This window comes from Oryx dammah, unplaced genomic scaffold (assembly GCF_014754425.2).
Source record: "Oryx dammah isolate SB20612 unplaced genomic scaffold, SCBI_Odam_1.1 HiC_scaffold_14, whole genome shotgun sequence".
NCBI classification, from domain to species: domain Eukaryota; kingdom Metazoa; phylum Chordata; class Mammalia; order Artiodactyla; family Bovidae; genus Oryx; species Oryx dammah.
The window spans coordinates 39,358,251-39,377,017 of record NW_024070198.1 but is presented as its reverse complement, the minus strand read 5'-3'; the positions used below and the strand labels follow the sequence as shown (position 1 = coordinate 39,377,017).

Below are 18,767 nucleotides of genomic sequence, written 5' to 3'. Positions count from 1 at the left end.
GACACTTTACCATCTGAGCCACCAGAGAGGCCCGCTATTAAGACAGATTTGGAGCCCCAGAGAAAATATGATTTCGGGAGGCTTCCTCTCCAAGGTTCCAGAGGCTGCCTGCTGGGGATGACCTTGAGCTGGACTGTTCTGACCAAACAGGAGATGGGGCGCCATGCGGGAGCCCCGTGGCTTCAACCAGGAGTGGGAGTTGGAGAACGCTAGGGCCATACCTTGTGCATCCACCTATGAAAGCAACACAAGGCATGCCGTCCGTCCCCAATCCAGACAATGAGTGACCCCTGGATGCTGATATAAGGCACTGTGTTGCCAGGATGCTTCTGAGAATCCACCAGGCATGACACCAGACACAAAGCTTGTCTCCAGGGAAGGGCATGAATGGCCAAGAACTTTTAGCCACCAAGCGGGTTGAAGCCGGGGCACCTGTTGTTAGGATGTTTTAGCCACAGAAGAGCTTGTCACTGGGGGTTAGTCACATCAGACAAAACAATGGGCCCAAAGTGACTGAATTTTCAGCATCCAACAGGAAGGCGTGTATGCTGCACGGTGCTTTTAACAACTCAAGACACATGGCCACCTGGGAAGGGCCCTGGTGAGCAAACAGTCACAACCTGTCACTGAGCTGGGAGCGCAGACTTGTCAAAAGTGTCTAAAAACTCAACTACCACGAGCCAGCTTGGTCTCTTTTTCTTCCCTCCTCCCCACAAACTGATTTTATTTTTGTCTTCCTTAGAAGCATCCTATTACAGAATAGAAGCTCCTGTTATTAAGTCAACACAGTACCAGTAATACACTACAGAAGTGAATCTTCTGGACACGTCATGGCCAGAGGAAAAAGACTGATCTTGGGCAAAGGATAGATCTTGGGCAGATTTTTTAAGTTAAGAATTTGGGAAACACCTCCTCTTCCCTCAGTTCCCTGAGTCTTGCCTTCGAGGGTTTTTCTGTGATGCTGAATAGTCTGACTTGTGTTCATGTCTCTGCTCCCACTAGACTAGAAACCATACCTAGTCAGCTCTGCACCTCCACTACCTACTACCATGCTTGGCTCTAGGAAAGTGCTTTATAACTTTATGTTGAATTAAGTAATAATTAACTAACGTGATGTTGTCCACACTCTGCCTGTACCCCTGCCTCCCGCTGCCCCCTTCACCATGCAGTACTCCAAGCAAACTCCCATTCATGGGGCCCCACAGCCTGGCTCCCCTGTGTCTGCTCCGTGACACCTGCTCTTGTGTGTGTGACAGGCTGCGCTCACCACCTGTCCACCTCCCTTCAACCTCCAAGAAGGCAGCACTCCAAGAAGGCTGAATGGCTCCAAGAGTGTCTGCGCTCTGATCAGCGGCGTTCAGACCCTGGTCCAGCCACTGACGGTTGTAAACCTGAGATAAGCTGCTTAATCTCATGACAGTTTCATTTTCTCCATTGAAATGATGGGATCACAAAAGTGCCAACCTCAAAGGATTCTGAGAGAATTCACTGAGATGCTATTTGTAAAGTGATGAGCACAGTTGCTATATTCAAGAGAGGCTAGCTGCTGTTGTGACTACCATGGTGACGAGAAGGAGGAGGACAATGATGAGGATGGGGATGAACGTCCCTAAAAGTGCGCCTGAGCCTCTCCTCCACCCTTTCTCAGATTCCACTTTGCTTCAGGGTACCATCGTCCTCACGAGCCTGCAGGGGTCAAGTCTGATTTGACTTCACATCACCTCCAATTCCTATGGCTTTCCTCACCCTGGAAGCGTTCTCTGGACAAAGAAACTACAGGCAACAACAGAGAGGATACTGAAAAGCAATAATGAATACCAACTGAGTAGTCTTCCTACACCAAAAGGCAGGCTTTCAAAGATGCGCTGATAAACTCCACGTGTTCAGAAAGGAAGCATGGCCTCTTCTGAATAGGAAGCGGCTGACAGCCTGGGAATATCCAGCAAATGTTAAAGTCAAGACCCAGTATGTGAGAAGAGAGTTCTCAGCCTTCCTCTCTGGTCCACAGGAACCCAGGGGCATCAAGGGAAACAAGCTCTTGGAATCCCACGGTCCAACCACAGCCAAGTTTCATGTTGACAGATATACTCACCTTAGCTGATGGTGCCAAAGACAGAGAAAATGCCAGGCAGTGGCTTCCAGGTGATGTCATTACCATTTACTCCTTACTTAATTCCCTAACCTTCTGATAATATTTTTGTAACATTCAACCAAGCAGCTCTTTTAAAACAGACACGCACACAAATAAGCATAACTCCAGAAACACTGATTGTGCAAAGAAACCTGGTTTCACAGCAGCTGCCTTTAAAAAACACTTTGGTTATTAGAAAGTTTGCCTTTAGAGTAAAACATTCTAAACAAAAGTAGAGGAGACCCCAACATTATTTATGTGTTAAATAATGAAACTGGAGCTTTCTAAGGAAGCTAAGCGATTTTTTTAAAAAACATTGAAAATATGTTCTCTTATACATTCTTTTAGAAACACTATAAGGTTTGTAGAGATCAAAAGCAGACAAATGATATCTTATATTAAACTCTCAATAAAACCCAGGAGAACAAATCTAATTTATGTGGTGACAAAGCATTTTTCATCTTGCGTTGCACATATTCTAAATGTCTCTACTGCTTTCCTTGTGTTATTATGGAGTCCCACTAAATCTTGCGACCGAATGAATGAAATTTATCAACAACTATTAACAAAACAAAAGGTTGAACTTATTTCATTAGGAGATTAGAGGGTATGAATCAGTGTTTGTGGCTGAATGCCCTTCTATTCTCTGAGAATCACAGCACTGAATAACTCCTTTACTGCCTCCTTTCCTCCACTGCCAACATGCAAATGTGCTCCATCCTATTTGTGTCTGCAGCCAGGATATTTGTGGCATTTGTATCTAGACTTCAAAACAATCCATTGTTCATAAATCTAGGACACAGCCACAGATTCATCACAACATCCCATATGAACAGGCATCTCCAAATTGGGTTTTACAGCACACAAAATGTGAAATCTTTGAAAATGGGGGTAAGTGATAAACAGAAGCTCCTCCTACTAAAACCATGGAGTAAACTAGTGATGCACATGCTAATTACTTTATTTATAGGATTTATGAAAGATGTGAGTTGGAACAGAAATGGAAAAAAAAATCTGATTTTAATACACAGATGTAAGGCAATGCCCAGCTCACAAGAACACTACATTATTCCATTTCCCTGATATTCACAAAAATCTGGTTTATTTTCCAGCAGGAAGGTAATTATGAAAAAGCAATAAAAATAAGACTGTGATGTTCATGTAGTGTTCTGGACATTTGGGGATGTCTGCAGACACAAAGATCTTTCCAATCATCTTTGAAACAATCATTGGTTATCTTTCCAATCGCTGATGAACAAGATTTCCTCCCCAAATCAGAGGGGTTTCTTTCAAAGTGCAAAAATATCCCTCGTGTGCTCTATAAAAGCTCTGGAACACACACTTGAGTTTCCAGAGACAGGACACATGATGGCTGGTCAATAGGCAAAAGCTTCAAGCTACAGCATTGCCCATCCAAAAGCTATATTCTTGTTCTATAACAAGACCAAGCTTCAATATTTCCTCTGCCACAGAAAGGCCTTAAAGCAAATCTCCAGGAGCTGGTGAGCCTTAGCAAGGAGTTCTGAGCACTCAGCTCCAGACTGCAGGGCAACCTCCTGGCTGAAAGCAGGGCTCAGAGCTGGCTGCTTGGGTGCAAATCTGGGCTCTCCCACTCTCTAGCTTGTGTGGCCTTGGACAAGCTCTTTCATCTCTTTGGGATGCAGGTCTACATCTGCAAAATTCAGACAATAATGACATCTTCCTCACTGGGGAACAGTTAGTTCAGTTCAGTCGCTCAATCGTGTCCGACTCTTTGCGACCGCATGGACTGCAGCACTCCAGGCCTCCCTGTCCGTCACCAACTCCAGGAGTTTACTCAAACTCATGTCCATTGAGTCGGTGATGCCATCCAACCATCTCATTCTCTGTTGTCCCCTTCTCCTCCCACCCTCAATCAAGGTAGGTCTAAATGAGAAAATCCTTCCTAAGCTTTCAGCAAGTGACCAGCACATAGTAGTGTTAGTCACTCAGTCGTGTACCACTCTTTACGATGCCATGAGCTATTATAGCCCACCAGGCTCCTCCATCCATAGGATTCTGCAGGCTAGAGTACTGGAGTTGCCATTCCCTTCTCCAGGGGATCTTCTAGACCCAAGGAACAAACCTGGGGCTCCTGCTTTGCAGGTGGATTCTTTACCACCTGAGCCACCAGAAAAACCCATAGTAGGGAAAGTGTAAAAGGCTGTAATCAACATGGAGTAGAATGAAGAGGTAAAATTAGTCCCAATATATCCACCAATTATTTGGGCGTTAGCCCATTTATCCTAGGATCAGAGACGCTATCCAGAGTTGAGTCACACACAACAGTCTCATCACCGGTTAACTGATCAGCCAAACCCAGAAAAGCAGTTAACAGAGCAGCTTAATGGTGTCTAAGAATGGCTAAATTGAGGTCTGCTTTAAAAGAAGATGGAACAGGCAACTTTGTTCACTAGCTGCTCATCTTATTCTACTCTAAGTATTTGGAAATAGTTCGGGTTTAACTCAAGTAAGCAGGGCCCTTCTTTTCCAAAGCCTCGGGCAGTTGCTTCTCACATGACCAAGCGGTGAACCCTCCTGATCTGGAACTGAATTTTAATTTGTTGGGCCGTTCACCTCCATTCTTCAGGCTGCTCACCATCATCAGCAGGAGGTGGAAAAACAGAAGTGAAAACCCACGTGGCTCACACTCGGGGGAGTGGTCCCATCAACCCTGAAATCACAGGTACTTACAAACATGAGGCGGGTGGGGATGTTGTCTGACTGCACCAGGGGGTTCTTATAGAGCCAGATCTCTTCTGGCTGGATGACTCTCTGGAAGGGATCCAAAAACTCTGTAAAACTGAAACAAAACAAAGAAAGAGGCGTGAGGGCTGAGCATTGGGGAGGAAGCAGCTTACGCAAGAGCTCAGAGTGGATGAACTGGTCCGTGGGGAGGGGAGGACAGGCTGCCCAGCTGATGGTTCGCAGGCAGCTCCAACAGGGGCAAGATGGAAGAATCACCAGGACTGTAGGGCCTTTTGTCACCACCAGCCTGCTAGGACCAACAGCAGGCACAAGAGAAGAGCTGAGAGGAGGACAAAGACCCCAAGAACTCAGGGATCCAAAGGGAACTGGGAGTTGAAGTCCAGAATGGTGGCTCGGACTGGGGCAAGGCCAGGCCAGCAGCCATCTCTGGGGACAAAATGGGCTTGAGTTGGAGTGAAGGGGATGGAGCAATGGGCAGGACTAGAGAAAAGAACCCGCGGTGTTCCTCCTCCACGGTACTCCAGATGGCGCCCCTCCACCATCACCACCACCAGGGGGCAGAGCGAGAGAAAGAAGCTTCCAGAAAGGAGAAGGCTGGGACAGGAGAGACAGCAGAGGAGAGGAAAGAAGGAAGGAAGCGGGAGGGGGATGGGTGACTGCTGTTAAGGAACCAGAAAGCTCTAAGCCTCCACCTCTCAACCCCTCTCTCACCCTGGGAACCCGCAATGCCCAGGTGAATGAAAAGAATCACCACCAAGAGAAAACCTGCAGGGAAGAACAACAGTTTAGCCAGCTTTCAGCCCTTGGGCCCCCTCCCAGCTCTCCAGCCCAATTCTCCAACTGGTGAATCCGGTTCAGAGTGGCTTCAGATGTGGCTGGGTGAGTCAGGGCTTGTGTGCCAGACTGAGGAATCTGGCTTTTGAACCAGGGAGGAATTTAGCAGAAAAGCATGGAATGAAATGAACAGTGGTGAAGACGGGGCATTGGAGCAGAACAGAGGAGGGAGGCAGAGACAGTGAGGAGGTGAGGGCAGCTGTCCCAACAAGAGATGCCTGCAGAGAGAAGCAAAAGGCAGGGCAGAAAGTGGAAGAACACGCACAGGCGGAAGCAGGGGTGATGGGCAGAGCTGAATCCAAGGGCTCTGGCTTGGGCTTTCAGGAAATGGGGTACCATTGCCAAGATGAGGAGGAGGGGAGTTGGGGGATGGGAGTTGGAGGTCAGTTGTCTCATCTAGGAGACCAGCCAGGTGACCAACAGTTCCGGTTTGCCCAGGACTCTCATGGGCTTCCCTCATAGCTCAGTTGGTAAAGAATCTGCCTGCAATGCAGGAGACCCCACTTCGATTCCTTGATAGGGAAGATCCCCTGGAGAAGAGAAAGACTACCCACTCCAATAGTCTGGCCTAGAGAATTCCATGGAGTCGCAAAGAGTCGGACATGACTTAGCGACTTTCACTTTCACTGCTGGTTTTAGCACTGTAAGTCCTATATCCCAGGAAAACCCCCAATCTCAGAAAAAACCTAGAGTCAGCAGTCTGAGGGTCTTGGTTTCTACCCTAGGTTTGGGGCTCTGCATGATCATTAGTCTGTATGCCCAGCTACACCGGGAGGGCAGAGAGGCTGGAGTCACTCTCCAGGGCTACGTCCTCAGAGTCCAGCAGGGTGGAACGCTCAGTGACTCTCCAGTGACTGCAGAATCTACTACTGTCTGTTCCAGACTTTGAACAGCTGCTACTGTTAAAAAAAAAAAAATAGCCTCTGTCTCCTCAGCCTCGCACTGAATTCTATCATGTCTATATCTAAACGAGACCTAAAATTCAATCTGTCTTTTGTGTCTCTATGTACACGTCCCTCCCTCTCTGTGTCTCCCTCTGTTCCTTTCCTCCCTTCTCTCTTCCCATAACTGAGGTTTTTCATGTTGTAAAACTCTGTCCTCTGTCCGTGTATTTATGAAATTTCAAGAAGAAAGTGGTGCTGGCCCCTGACTGTCTCACTCAGCACTCAGCCCAGAACATATCTACCATAGGATCTTATTGCAATGCCCTGAGACCCCTGCATTGATGTGTAAAGTAATTTCTGCTAACAGCCCTTCAAGCCTCCTCCAAGACACAAGGGTGCATGCCATCTGGGTGCTGGGAAACCTGCTTTCTGCCCGAGCTCCACCATTAAGCTGCTCTGGCCTCAGAACAACCCACTTCTCACTGGGCCTCAATGTCCTCACCTGCAACCTGGGTGCATGAGTGCGTGCATGCTAAGTCGCTTCAGTCATGAATGACTCTTTGCAACCCCATAGACTGCAGCCCACCAGGCTCCTCTGTCCATGGAATTTCCCAGGTAAGAATACTGGAGTGGGTTGCCATTCCCTTCTCCAGGGGATCCTCCCAATCCAGCGACTGAATCCTGTCTCTTACATCTCCTGCATTGACAGGTGGGGTTCTTTATCACTAGTGCCGCTTGGGAAGCCCCCTACAACATGGGAGGTTGGGTTAGGTCAGAGGTGACAAATGAAGAAGGGTTAGAACCTTTGGAGACACCCTACCCCAGACCTATAGCCTTGGTATGGACTGGGCCTGGTATGTGAATTTTAAAATATTCCCCAGGTGATTCTGAAGGGCCTGGCACTAAACAAGAAAATTCTTCAAGATTCCCAGAACCCTTGTACACAAGAAGAGACTTAGAAATTTAGCTCTCTACATTAACAATTCTTCCATCAGCTGAAGGACAGGCACTGGAGTCAGTCTCATCCATGTTCAAATCCCAGCCCCTGCTGTGTGGCTCTTAGTGAGTTCGTTAACATCTCTGAGCCTCAGTCCAGCCATCTGTAAAATGGGCACACCTTACAGAGTGGAAATAAAACTTAAATGAACAAATATAAAGTACCTAACAGAGCACACACAGAAACCAGCATTTTGTCACTCTATCATTTTACTCTAGCCTCCAACTGCAAGTTTTTACTAGATAGTTTTCTAGTAGAAAAATGTTTTCTAGACAGTTTTCAGGCTTTTTTTCAGGGAGGGGTGCGGTGGTGAGGAGTGGATTTCATTTTGCAACAACCTACTCACTGCACTTGGGTATTTTAAAAGCATTTAAAATATAACTAAGTAAAAAGAATTTTATTTGCAAGTTATTTTAAAGAATATGTTGGCATCCCTGGTGGCTCAGATGGTAAGAATCTGCCTGCTATGTGGGAGACCTGGGTTCGATCCCTGGGCCACGAAGGTCCCATGGAAGAGGGCATGACAGCCCACTCCAGTTCTTGCCTGGAAAATTTCATGGACAGAGGAGCCTGGTGGGCTACAGTCCACAGAGTAACAGAAGAGTTAGACACGATGGCGTGACTAACACTTCAAGAATATACTTATGAAACGTAAAGCTTCCAGAATACTCCAATTACTCTGGATGCATAACAAATTACCCCAAAACTTAATGTCTTAAACCACTTGTTTGCTTTTGCTCATGATTTTGTGGATCAGGAAATCAAGACGGTTCCAGCTAGGCAGAGCTCACTTCACGTGGTCACAGCAGTTAGACATCAGCTGGGGCTGCATCACCTGAAGGCTTGACCAGGATGGACATCAGGATGGTCCATTACATGGGTGCTGGCTGTCAACCAGGAGCTCAGCTGGCAACCGCCATCTGGAGCACCGTACACATCTCTCCAGCACGACGGAGTCAGCATAGTCAGAATTTTTCATGGCTGCAGGCTTCCTCTGGAATGCAGGTTTCAGGAGGTCCAGGCAGAAGCTGAATGGCTTTTCTGACTCAGCCTCTGAAGCCCTGTAGCATCATTTGGTAACAGAAGGTCAGCCCCGATTCAAAACAGGGGAACTGACTCCACCTCTTAGCAGTGGTATGGCAGAGTCCCATTATAGAAAAGCATTTAAGATGAGAGATAGGGCTGCAGCCACCTTTCAAATACAATCTGTCACCCATAGGCTGTCATCGTTACAATGGTCTTGCAGCCCCTACTCTGAGACCCCAGAATTCTGATCTCCATTTCCTCTGTACACAGCTGGCCACAGGGCCAAGGAGCTGGCACGCCGCTGAGCCCAGTCCTTCCTCATCTCATCTGTCGCCCAGGGGACACTATCATGGCGATTTTTTAAAGCCTCGTGCACCCAGCCTATCACATGACTCCTCACCCCACCCTGAGTGGCTGCAGCCAGAACACATCTGTCAAGGAAATTGTATCCTCTGGGAGCAGCACACCAGGAAAGATAGATGTCCCTTCTCCCCGCACACCAGCCACTGGCGTCTGCCTCCGAGAATCCAGACAGTGAGGCAGCTACAGAGGATGTGAGTTTCAAAATGCAGACGGGAGCAGAGGTGGGCATGCAGTAGAATGGAAAGTTCTGGAAATGTGAAAGGGTGCCCCCAAGAGAGGGCATGCCAGGCCTGGAAACATCCTTTCAGGAACTCTTTGTAAAATGGGTTGGAAAGCAGGAAATGAAACCTTGCTTCCAGGGGAGGAATTCAGGCATGGGATCCGACTGTCTGCTCAGCAGGGCTCACTACGCACTGAGGACCTCCCCTCGGCCCCCCAGCAGCGTGAACGATCAGGGCTTCCCAAACAAGAATGCACCCGGAGACCTCTTGGGGACTGCTGATACAGCAGGTCCAGGCTTGGCATCTCCAGCAAGCTCCCTAAGGATGCTGATGCTGCTGGTCTGTGGACAAAACCTAGAGTCACAAGAGGCCACCATATCAGCACCACCTCGGACGGAGATGTTAAAAATACAGGAACTGGACTTCCCTGGTGGCTCAGTGGTAAGGAGTCCACCTGCCAAGCAGGAGGCATGGGTTTGATCCCTGGTCCGGGAATATCCTACATATCGCGGAGCAACTAAGCCCATATGCTACAACTACTGAGCCAGTGCTCGACAGCCTGGGGACTGTAACTACTGAAGCCCACACACCCTAGAGCCGTCCTCTGCAAAAAGAGAAGCCACTGGGATGAGAAGCCCACTCACCATGCACCGCAACTAGACAGTAGCCCCTGCTTGTCTCAACTACAGAAAAGCTCGTGTAGCAGCTGACACCCAGCACAGCCAAAAAGAAACAAATTATATTTTTAAAATGCAGAAACCTGGGCCCCAGCCCAGATCTGCTGACTCAGAATCTTCATTTTTCACAAGATTGCTGTGAGTGCTATAGTGGCACGGGCAGAGTTCTTGGGGAAAGCCCATGCTTCCCAATTTCAGCCATTTAAGAACCAAGGGGGTGGGCAAAGAACCAAGGGGGCCAGTTTTGCTTGATCTGCTCTCCACTTGCACTGTGACTTTTCTTCAGACTTTGTAAACTGCAATGAGTTTATTCTAGAAGAAACATGTTGTCACTGCTGAGTTATGGGATTGGCATTCCTTTTATAAATCACTGGTAAATGTTAAAAGCAGGCTATTAAATTCTACCTTGATGCTTTTGCCTCTGGGCGGAGGCTGGCCTTCTCTGTGAGGTCAACAAGATCATTCCCTGCAAGACGGGAGGATAGGAGGAGAGGAGGCGGGATGCACAAGCCTTCTTCATGATACAAAATCAGGTGGATCATGTCCACAGATAATGGAAATTTGCTTTGTGAAGCCCCTACCATTATCTCCAGCACCACTTGCACCACAGAAGAGGCAGAAAAAAGATGAAAAGCAAAAACGATAACTCAAAAGCACAGCAATCGGAGGCCATTCACTACAGAAGAAATAGCCCCAAGAGTCTTAGGACCTCCTGCCAGCATCAGCATAATGATTTGACTATGCTGATAATCCCTGGGTTGGGAAGTTCCCCTGGAGAAGGAAATGGCAACCCACTACAGTATTCTTGCCTGGAAAATCCCATGGACTGCGGAGCCTGGTAGGCTACCATTCATGGGGCTGCAAAGAGTTGGACACGACTGAGCGACTTCACTTTCACTTTCAAGCTATATAGGTCAACATGTTCTGATGTGAAAAGCATGAAGTTACTATTAATAGGTGGTGGTGGTTGAGTCACTAAGTTGTGTCCAACTCTTGCGACCCATGGACTGTAGCCTGCTAGGCTCCTCTGTCCATAGGATTTTCCAGGCAAGAACACTGGAGTGGGTAGCCATTCCCTTCTCCAGGGGATCTTTCTGACCCAGGGATCGAGCCCAGGTCTCCTGCACTGCAGGCAGAGTCTTTACCAACTGAGCCACCAGGGAAATAGGACATGAATAATTTTCTCTCCTGAAAATGAAAACTGTCCAAAGTCAGATAACTTGCTGTGGGATTTTGATCCAAGACAAGCTCCTTCGAATTGAACAATTATCTTAGTCTAACCTTCTCTTAATTTCTCCCTGCAAAGTTTAGACAGTGTTACTCATCTTCTTCTTAGTTCTCTGATGATACAGAAGAATTTGGAAAACCAACAATAAGAAAATTCAAAAATGTTCTTCTAACTTTTTAGTGCCAGTGTTAGTCTCTCAGTTGCGTCCAGTTCACTGCAACCCTGTGGGCTGTGCCCTGTCAGGCCCTCTGCCCATGGAATTCTCTAGGCAAGGATACAGGGGAAGGTAGCCATGCCCTTCTCTACAGGATCTTCCCAACCCAGGGCTCAAGCCCGGGTCTCCTGCATTGTAGGCAGACTATTTACCATCTGAACCATGAGTCTATGCATAGCATAGACGCTTTAATCCTCCTTAGATCAGATCTTATCTACATATCTCATACACACAAACACAACCACAACCACACACAGACACACACACACCAAAACAGAACTTAAGGGAACAGAAGGCAAGCAGAAAGTTTCTAAGATACAGGAAGGCCTTACCAAAACTAACTGAAATAGAAAAGAGGCAGAAGGAGATTGGATGTTGACACAGAGTGAAGAGCAGGCAGAAAGCTAAAGGAGAAATAAAGCCAAGCAGACAAAAACATCCTAAGGTTTTCCTTTTCCCCTCAGGTAGATGACCAGTCACTGCTCCTCGCCAAATCACAGACACGTGGCCTGTCAGCCTGCCGTGGTCCCCTGAACCCTCACCCAAGAGAAAAGGACACAATTCCAGTGTCTCACACTGTACCACGAGGGTCTCTCCAGGAAAATAAAAACATTTTTATGGTTTTTTTAGTTTATCTTAATTGGAGGCTAATTACTTTTTAATATTGTAGTGGTCCATCAGCAGACAAATGGATAAGAAAGCTGTGGTACATATACACAATGGAATATTACTCAGCCATTAAAAAGAATACATTTGAATCAGTTCTAATGAGGTGGATGAAACATTTTTATGTTTTAATAAAAAAAAATATTAGCAACAAATAAAAACATCACCTTGCCCATCAGAGGATCCCCAGACCAGGGCCAGCTAGGGTAGCATTTACAGCATGACATATACATACCACACTCACACATGCTCACAAACACACATACGTATGCACAGACACATTCTCTCCTGTTGGCCTGTCCTGTTTCGACAGCTCACCTGCCCTTAAGCAGCCTAGGATACAGTCTGCTTTCACAGGAAGGGGCACAGCAGGGGCAGGCAATCAACTTCCGCCTTTGCCTGTTGTTTATTCATGCAACAAAAATTTACTAAGTGTCTGTGATGTACCAGATACTGTCCTATGAACCCTGGTGTTTGAAACACATATGATCACACCCTTGCAGAGACTACAGTCAAGGGAGGCTAAGCTCCACCTGACTGGGGGATGAGATGTCAAGGCTTCTAGTTACAGGTGTTAGAACTCTGACCACACAAAATCTCACCACCCCAGGTTGTGTATCTATTACTGTTCACTTGCTGAATGTGGCAAGAGATTCAGACCAAAGCTGGGAACCCAGAGAAATGGCCAATCTTGACATCACAGTAGCAGGAACAACAAGTCCCTGAACAAGGGACTATGATGCTACTGTCCTCTGGGCCTTTTCTGACTCAAAGTTAAGTTCTCAAAACCCCAGGATCTCCCTATAATCTTCTAAGAGATTCCATAGATTTGTCAATGACATTTAACTCATGTTCCTTAATAGGCTTTTTTCAAGACAGGTTAATATTTCTGCCACATACTAGACTCAGAGGTCGACATCCTTTCCCCCAAACATAAATAACACAAGATTATATGGAAATATGAACTTAGACCTTTAAACTTGGTTCAAATCACTGATTTGGCATTTGCCAGCTGGGTGACTTGAGAAAAGCCATTTAACCTCTCTGAGATTTCCGATCTCCTTCCTCGCTTCCCAGGATGGCAAGGGTAGGGCAGTGATAATATTGCTATCATTAGCAAGAAGAAATATTAGAATCTGGCACAGGGATTGGGGCACCAAACGGCTCAGTCAAAGCTGATTTGATTGGCTGCTGTTCTTGCAAATGTGGGCAAGAATGATGCTGATGGCTGACATGATCACTGGGTCTAAGAAGTCTTCCCTTCTCCGTTTCTGCCCAACCCGGGACAGTGAGGTTTCATGTTGTGGGAAGGAGATGAGACAGGACAGATGAATGCCAACAACTACCAACCACAACTTTTAGCCATTCTTTGAGCAAACAATGGCCCAGAAAGTCACTTTTGAACCTTGCGAGATCTGAAGGAGGAAAAAACAAGACACATGATAAAGCTTTCCAGGAAAGAGCAGAAAGCAGAGCATGTTTGTTAAGTGCACTATTGACTTTTTCCTCTCTAGTGAGCCTCGCTCAGGCAAGAGGGAAAATGGTCAGCAGAACAGGCAGGCAGCTCCAATGGCAGGGAGGAGGTGTTTCAGATTTTCCATTAGTCCTGGGGACAGCCCATTGAGAGAACAAATTGATGGATTCTCTCTGTGAGGCAGTAAACCAGAGACCTGCCACCAGACAGGCTTTACCCTGGGTGAGGGAGCTTGGCTTAACAAGTATAGTAATAGTAACTAGTTATCACATTTGGAGCTGTCTTGTGCCAACTGCTTCATTTAGTGATTTCCAACATTACTCTGTTTAACCTTCATAACAATCATATGAGGTTGAAATTACTGTTATTCCCATTTTAAAGATGAGAGCACTAAGGTTATAAGACATAGGATGCCTTGCCTAAATCTGCACAGTTCTATCTGTGCAGTCCACTGATGGAAGTCCACTCTTCCATGTCCTCCTTGGCACATATTCTGGAATTCTAGGAGATCCAGGAACATGCACGCATGCACACACACACACACACAAATCCCCACCAATGTAATGGCATCTGCAATTATTTTAATAAGAGATAAAATTTTCCACAATTAGAAATACAGCCTCACTCTTGGGAAATGCAGGATGTCGATTTCAATTCTCACTCAATGTGAACAACTGAGATGAAATCCTTGTAAGGAGCAATTTGCTGTTTGTTGTGAAAGAGAAAAAGAAAGAATAACACACCAGGAAGGAGGTAAAAAGAGAAATGGAAGAAGATGCTTCCATTTCCCTCCTTGCTATCCTTCAGAAAAGCAGGTTCCCTCGCAGCAGCTGACTTAATCAAAGCTACCTGCCCTTCACCTGGATGGAGGAGAATTGCATCCAGGAGACCAGCCATGGACCAGGCAAAAAACAGCTCCTGGAGTCACCACCACCCTCTGGCGATGGTCCCCCTTGCTCCGTAATGAGCTCTCGATAAATGGAGAGCCTGGGGCTTCAGCAAGTGTAACTGCCCACCTGAGGCAGGGCCTGGATTCATGTCCGCCTTTCTCCACTCTAGATCTCATGTCCTTTTCAATCAAGTGGACACAGACCCCAGAGGGCAGCCTGGGTGAGCGTTTCAGTCACCCCTCCAGCTGCGGGGCCTTAGTCAAGGCATTTCACCTCCCAGGCCTCAGTTTCCCCATCTATAAAGTGGTGCTCGTGGCAGCACCTACCTCAGAGGGCTGGTATGATTGGTGAGGTCATACCATAAGATGAACTGCTGGGGGGTGGGGGCGGTGCCTGCGTGGAGAGAGTGTACTGGAGGCATGCGCTGTACTGCGCAAAAAGCCAAAAACTAAGGTCCAGTATCACACCCTCCCTTGACATCTGAAACCACAAAAGCTTCTCATGTCCTAACCACAAGTTCCCCTTCCACTCAGCTCCTTCAGCCAAACAACCCCCCTTATCAAGGAGGCCAGGTATAGTACCTGCCTATCCCCGAAGAGCAGGTCTCAGTCCCATGGGCTGAAATGCCAGCCCATGGACTTATTCTAACAAGTTAACCACACCTTCCTGTGGGAGCCAGGGGGCACTGGAGCCCCTTGATAGTACAAAGCCTGCCTCCCGTTGCCCATGGTTTGCTGTGCCCCTGGGCGGCCTGTGTGACGGTCAGCATCCTGCTTCCCTGGGCTGTGAGTCTGTCACTAATGAACTGCTTCAGTCTCATCGGTCCAGTGTTGGCTGTCATGAACGGTCAGGATCCCTATAACTTCAGGGCAGGAATCCCTCCCTGACCAAGGGGAAAAACAGGAGGTGATTAAAAGATGCACCCTCCACTATGCTCTCCTAAATTATGACGGGATAGGATGGGGTGAGTGGTGCTGTGCTTAGTTGCTCAGTCATGTCTGACCCTTTGTGATCCCATGAACAGAGGAGCCTGGCAGAGCTCCTGCAGCCCTCCAGGCCCCTCTGTCCGTGGGGATTCTCCAGGCAAGAATAGTGGAGTGGGTTGCCATGCCCTCCTCCAGGGGATCCTCCCAACCCAGGGATCAAACCCAGGTCTCCCACATTGTAGGTGGATTCTTTACCATCTGAGCCACCAGGGAAGCCCAAAAATACTGGAGTGGATAACCTACCTCTTCTCCAGGGGATCTTTGATTCCCAGGAATTGAACTGGGGTCTCCTGAATTGCAAGTGGATTCTTTACCAGCTGAGCTACCAGGAAAGCCCAGGGGTGAGTGCTGGGACAGTGGAAATATATGGGTCAAGTCTGGAGGTGTTCTCATCCATCTAGAGCCCAGGAAGGAAGACAGAGAACCAGGAACAGGCTGCATGGAAAAGGCAAAGCCACAGGCTCAAAGATGCTCTGCTCACACCGACTCTTCTTCAGCTTTTTTTTTTTTTTTTTTTGGAAAAATGGCACTAACCTGCACACCCAAACTGTGGTCACCAATGCTAGGACCACAGACCCCCGAAGATCCCTGACATATGGTTATATGGAGTGCATGGCATCCCCGTGAAGCATTCTTCCAAATGTGTATCAGTTCAGTTCAGTTCAGTTGCTCAGTCATGTCCGACTCTTTGAGACCCCATGAATCACAGCACGCCAGGCCTCCCTGTCCATCACCAACTTCCGGAGTTCACTCAGACTCACGTCTATCGAGTCGGTGATGCCATCCAGCCATCTCATCCTCTGTCGTCCCCTTCTCCTCCTGCCCCCAAATGTGTATACTCGGAACCTAATCAGGATTTTGGACTCAACTTCCAGCTTGTCAAACTACAGGGGCAGAGGAACAGACAAGTCCAGAAACAAAGTTGCAATATTCCACATTACAAGAATCTGAAGACAGGACAACCAAATGTAACCACTGTGCACTGACTGGATCTTGGGTCAAAAGGAAAGTTGTTGTTGTTGTTGTTGTTGTTTTCACTATTAAAAAGAAACTTTGAGGATGACTCAGGAAATTTTGGAACTAGAAAATGAGCTGGATATGAGATGACTGTAAGGAAACATAATTTCCTTCAATAGAGAAGAAATGTAGAAGAATATTTTGGGGGAAGCAGCTTAAACATTTAGGGTGTTCAGGATTGTGATATGTCAGCAGCTTGCTCTCAGATCAGGAAAGTGTATAAATAAACACACAAATACAGAGATAAAGCAAATAGGATAGAACACAAATTGCTTAATTTAGGTGGAGTATATGGTGAATCATTTTGGCTCTTTCCATTTTTCTGAATGCTTGACATTTTCTGGATGAACACTGGCACAGCAAGGTCCCAGTGCAGGACCCGGAGTGGAGGAAATAGCAGAGAAGGCAGTATGGCCATAAGGTGCAGCGGGAGCTTCCAGAGCTGTGGGGCGAAAACCTATTTTCTACCCTTGCCACGTTTTAGCTATGACCTTGGGCTAGTGACATCTCCTCTCTGAGCCTTGCTGCCTCCTCTGGGAGTGGAGATAACCATGCCACCTGCCTGGAGGGCTGTGATGCGGAATGGATGTGAGGACTTAGCATGGACTCAGCATAAGACCAGGCTGTTCTCTGCTCAGTTGTCATCTCCCCCCAGAAGTCATTTCGAATAGTAGAGGCATATACAAAACCACTTCTGCTTCAGAGGAAAAGCGGAGCACATTCAGACACAATTGTGCTGGAGCACAGGCATAAATGGAAGCTTGTTTTGCAGAAGCATAATGTTCAGAAACCATATGGATCACCCCAGAAGTCCAAACATTCAGAGCAATTATTTTCAAACATTTCTACAGAGGATGCCTTCCCTTTGGAAGGAGGCAACCGAAGACAGAAAATGCTTTCATGGCCTGAACCCAAACAGAAAACCCTGGCCTCCAAAAACTCGAGCTGCAAAAGCTAACGCATCTGGTCCATTCGGGGCTTCATGACCCGGGGCCAACTGCTATACTCCCTTCCGCATCTGTAAAATGGGTAGAACACCCTGCTGGACATAGTGAGAATCTGGGATTGTCATCAGGGCCCACAGGAAGCACTCAACAACCAGCAAGGACACCCTAATCACTGAAAAATTCTAAACTAAAAAGTCATTCCTAAAATGTCTGCACACCAAGTAACCCTGTGTGGACCTTATCTGGATCCTGACATGGAGAAATTAATGTTAATTTTATTGGGTGTTACAAACGGTATTGTGGCTTGCGGGGGAGTGGGCAATTAGAGGGCTTGTTTTTGTTTTCATTCTCACTGGTTAAAGTTACCTTTTGAAGTATTTAGATGTGATGTCACGCAATATTTGAAATTTGCTCTAAAATACTCCACAAAAAGACTAAACAAGGAGGACAGTGGCGGGAAACAATAAATAAAAGTGCTGATAACTGGAGGCAAGTGTTGTAAAATTCCACAACAAAAGGGATTTTGTGTTGTTTTTCCTAATGATTTCATTCACTGGCTATAAAGACACTTAACAAAATTAAGTATCTTATCAGCCAAAGCAGCTGATACCCTTGGAAAGTATTATTAGCTCTGATTGGATTTCAGTAAAGCGTGACAATGGGAAGGGTAATGAAAAAAATCAGAAAGAAGAAGACAGAGAAATGAAAAGAGGTCATCAGGTCATTCACAAAACGAACAGCCTTCAAAAACCCACACACCTGGACCTACCTGGAAACCCTCAGGTTAAAGGTGCCCCAGAGTCTGGGGTGATGAGAAGCCCTCTCCCTGGCTCAGAGGCTGTCTTGGCAAGTAGGTGCCTGATATGGAGAGTAATGAGGAGCCTGTGGAAGTGAGCCCTGCGGTGGCCGGTGACTAGGGGCGGAGCCAGGCTACTAAACTTGGGACTCGGGGAAACCTGGCTGCCAGGACTTCCTGGAGCCCAGACCCCACCCCAGCACAGGGCCCTCCTCTCCCAACAGCGCCAGCAACACTGAGCCCTCTAGGACTGAACACTCTCTGGGCCAGACATACTTCCCAGTGAAAAATGATGTTTGGTGCAGAGAACACTGTGCTGGATCTGACCCAGAAGGAAACAAAAGCCACTCCAACAACAACAACAACAAAAACTAGTAAGAGAAGAGGGAGAAAAGTGTACATTTCTTTGCTAAGAGACCTCAGTCTCCAATTAATCTTTGACACTGCAATGCCCAGTGAACCGTTCATTCCTAGATTAATTAGGAGTCTTTAGGCACTTACCAGAGCTTAAAGTACTCTGGAACATTCTATATACCCATTCCCAGACCAGGTCACAGCAAGATCCTGGGACTCATCACTGAGCAAAGAACTGGGGCAGAAGAAATGCCCCTCAACACTCAGGGCAAAACACAGTGAAAACAGTACTTAATTTGAAGACAGGCTTCTGAGCTATAATTTTAATTAACTAC

General features: G+C 47.0%; 1 protein-coding gene across 1 annotated transcript in view; it reads right to left on the bottom strand.

Moving 5' to 3' along the window:
* PLPP4 (phospholipid phosphatase 4) overlaps positions 1–18,767 on the bottom strand; it is a 139,206-nt gene that overhangs the window by 79,690 nt on the left and 40,749 nt on the right. The window contains exon 2 of the mRNA XM_040254446.1: positions 4,844–4,952. Within this exon, the coding sequence (XP_040110380.1) occupies positions 4,844–4,952 (109 nt within the window). The remainder of the gene's footprint in view (positions 1–4,843; positions 4,953–18,767) is intronic.